Below are 1,236 nucleotides of genomic sequence, written 5' to 3'. Positions count from 1 at the left end.
GGGAGGCAGAGGCAGGCGGATTTCTGAGTTCGAGGCCAGCCTGGTCTACAAAGTGAGTGCCAGGACAGCCAGGGCTACACAGAGAAACCCTGTCAAGTGTGGGCTCTTGGTTCTAAGGATGTAGAGCTTGGGTGTTGAAAGAGAAGAACCAAGTGGCAGAGTTGGGTGTGAGCAATGTTATTAGGAATTTGAGGCAGGCATTCACGTGTTACTGCTGTGACTTGTTACCATGACTCAGTGCTGTGACCCGAGACTGTTTCCCAGAGCGACTTCTAAACAAATTTCCCCCTTTCTAGCCCAGACACATGGCCCCGAGCCCAAGACCCCAGCATGTCCTGCACTGGAGGGACGCCCACTCCTTTTATCTCCTGTCCCCACTGATGGGCTTGCTCAGTCGGGCCTGGAGCCGCCTGAGGGGCCCCGAAGTCCCAGAGGCATGGCTGGCAGAAACAGTAACCGGAGCAGATCAGATAGAAGCTGCCACTCTGCTGACACCTCCCCCAGTCTCTGGGAACCACCTCCCTCACGGGGAGACTGAAGAAAGTGGATCTCCTGAACGGAGTCAAGCAGCCCAGAGGCTCTGCCTTGTGGAAGCTGAAAGTTCCCCTCCTGAAACTTGGGGACTTTCAAATGTTGATGAGTACACTGCAAAGCCAGGACAAGATGGCCTTAGAGAGGAGGAAATGGAACGCACAGCTGGCAAGGCCATACCACAGCCCGCTCGCCTGCAAGGGGCTGATAAGAGGCTTGGGGAGGTGGTGGCTAGAGAAGAGGGAGTGGCTGAGCCCCCTTATCCCACATCACAGTTGGAGGGTGGTCCAGCTGAGAATGAAGAGGATGGAGAAACAGTGAAGAAGGCTTACCAAGCTTCTGCTGCTTCCATAGCTCCGGGATACAAACCCAGCACTTCTGTGCCTTTCTTGGGGGAGGCAGAACATCAAGCCACGGAAGAAAAAGGAACAGAAAACAAGGCTGACCCCTCCAACTCTCCTTCAGGCTCCCACTCCAGAGCCTGGGAGTACTACTCTAGAGAGAGGCCTAAGCAGGAGGGAGAAGCCAAGGTAGAGGCACACAGGGCAGGGCAGGGTCACCCTTGTCGGAATGCCGAGGCTGAGGAAGGAGGACCTGAGACAACTGGGAATGCCTTCCTGAAGGCCTGGGTGTATCGCCCAGGAGAGGACACAGAGGAAGAGGACAACAGCGATTCAGATTCAGCTGAGGAAGACACAGCTCAGA

General features: G+C 55.5%; 1 protein-coding gene across 2 annotated transcripts in view; it reads left to right on the top strand.

Moving 5' to 3' along the window:
* Positions 1-1,236, top strand: part of Ppp1r15a (protein phosphatase 1 regulatory subunit 15A) — a 3,567-nt gene that overhangs the window by 777 nt on the left and 1,554 nt on the right. Inside the window, exon 2 of one of the 2 annotated variants that reach the window (XM_021168035.2) lies at positions 297-1,235. In XM_021168035.2, coding sequence (XP_021023694.1) covers positions 306-1,235 — 930 coding nt within the window. In that variant the 5' untranslated portion in view covers positions 297-305. The remainder of the gene's footprint in view (positions 1-296; position 1,236) is intronic. The other variant, XM_021168034.2, reaches the window with a different exon arrangement.

The sequence above is a fragment of the Mus caroli genome, chromosome 7 (genome assembly GCF_900094665.2).
Source record: "Mus caroli chromosome 7, CAROLI_EIJ_v1.1, whole genome shotgun sequence".
NCBI lineage: Eukaryota > Metazoa > Chordata > Mammalia > Rodentia > Muridae > Mus > Mus caroli.
This window is presented reverse-complemented; position numbering and strand designations above follow the sequence as displayed.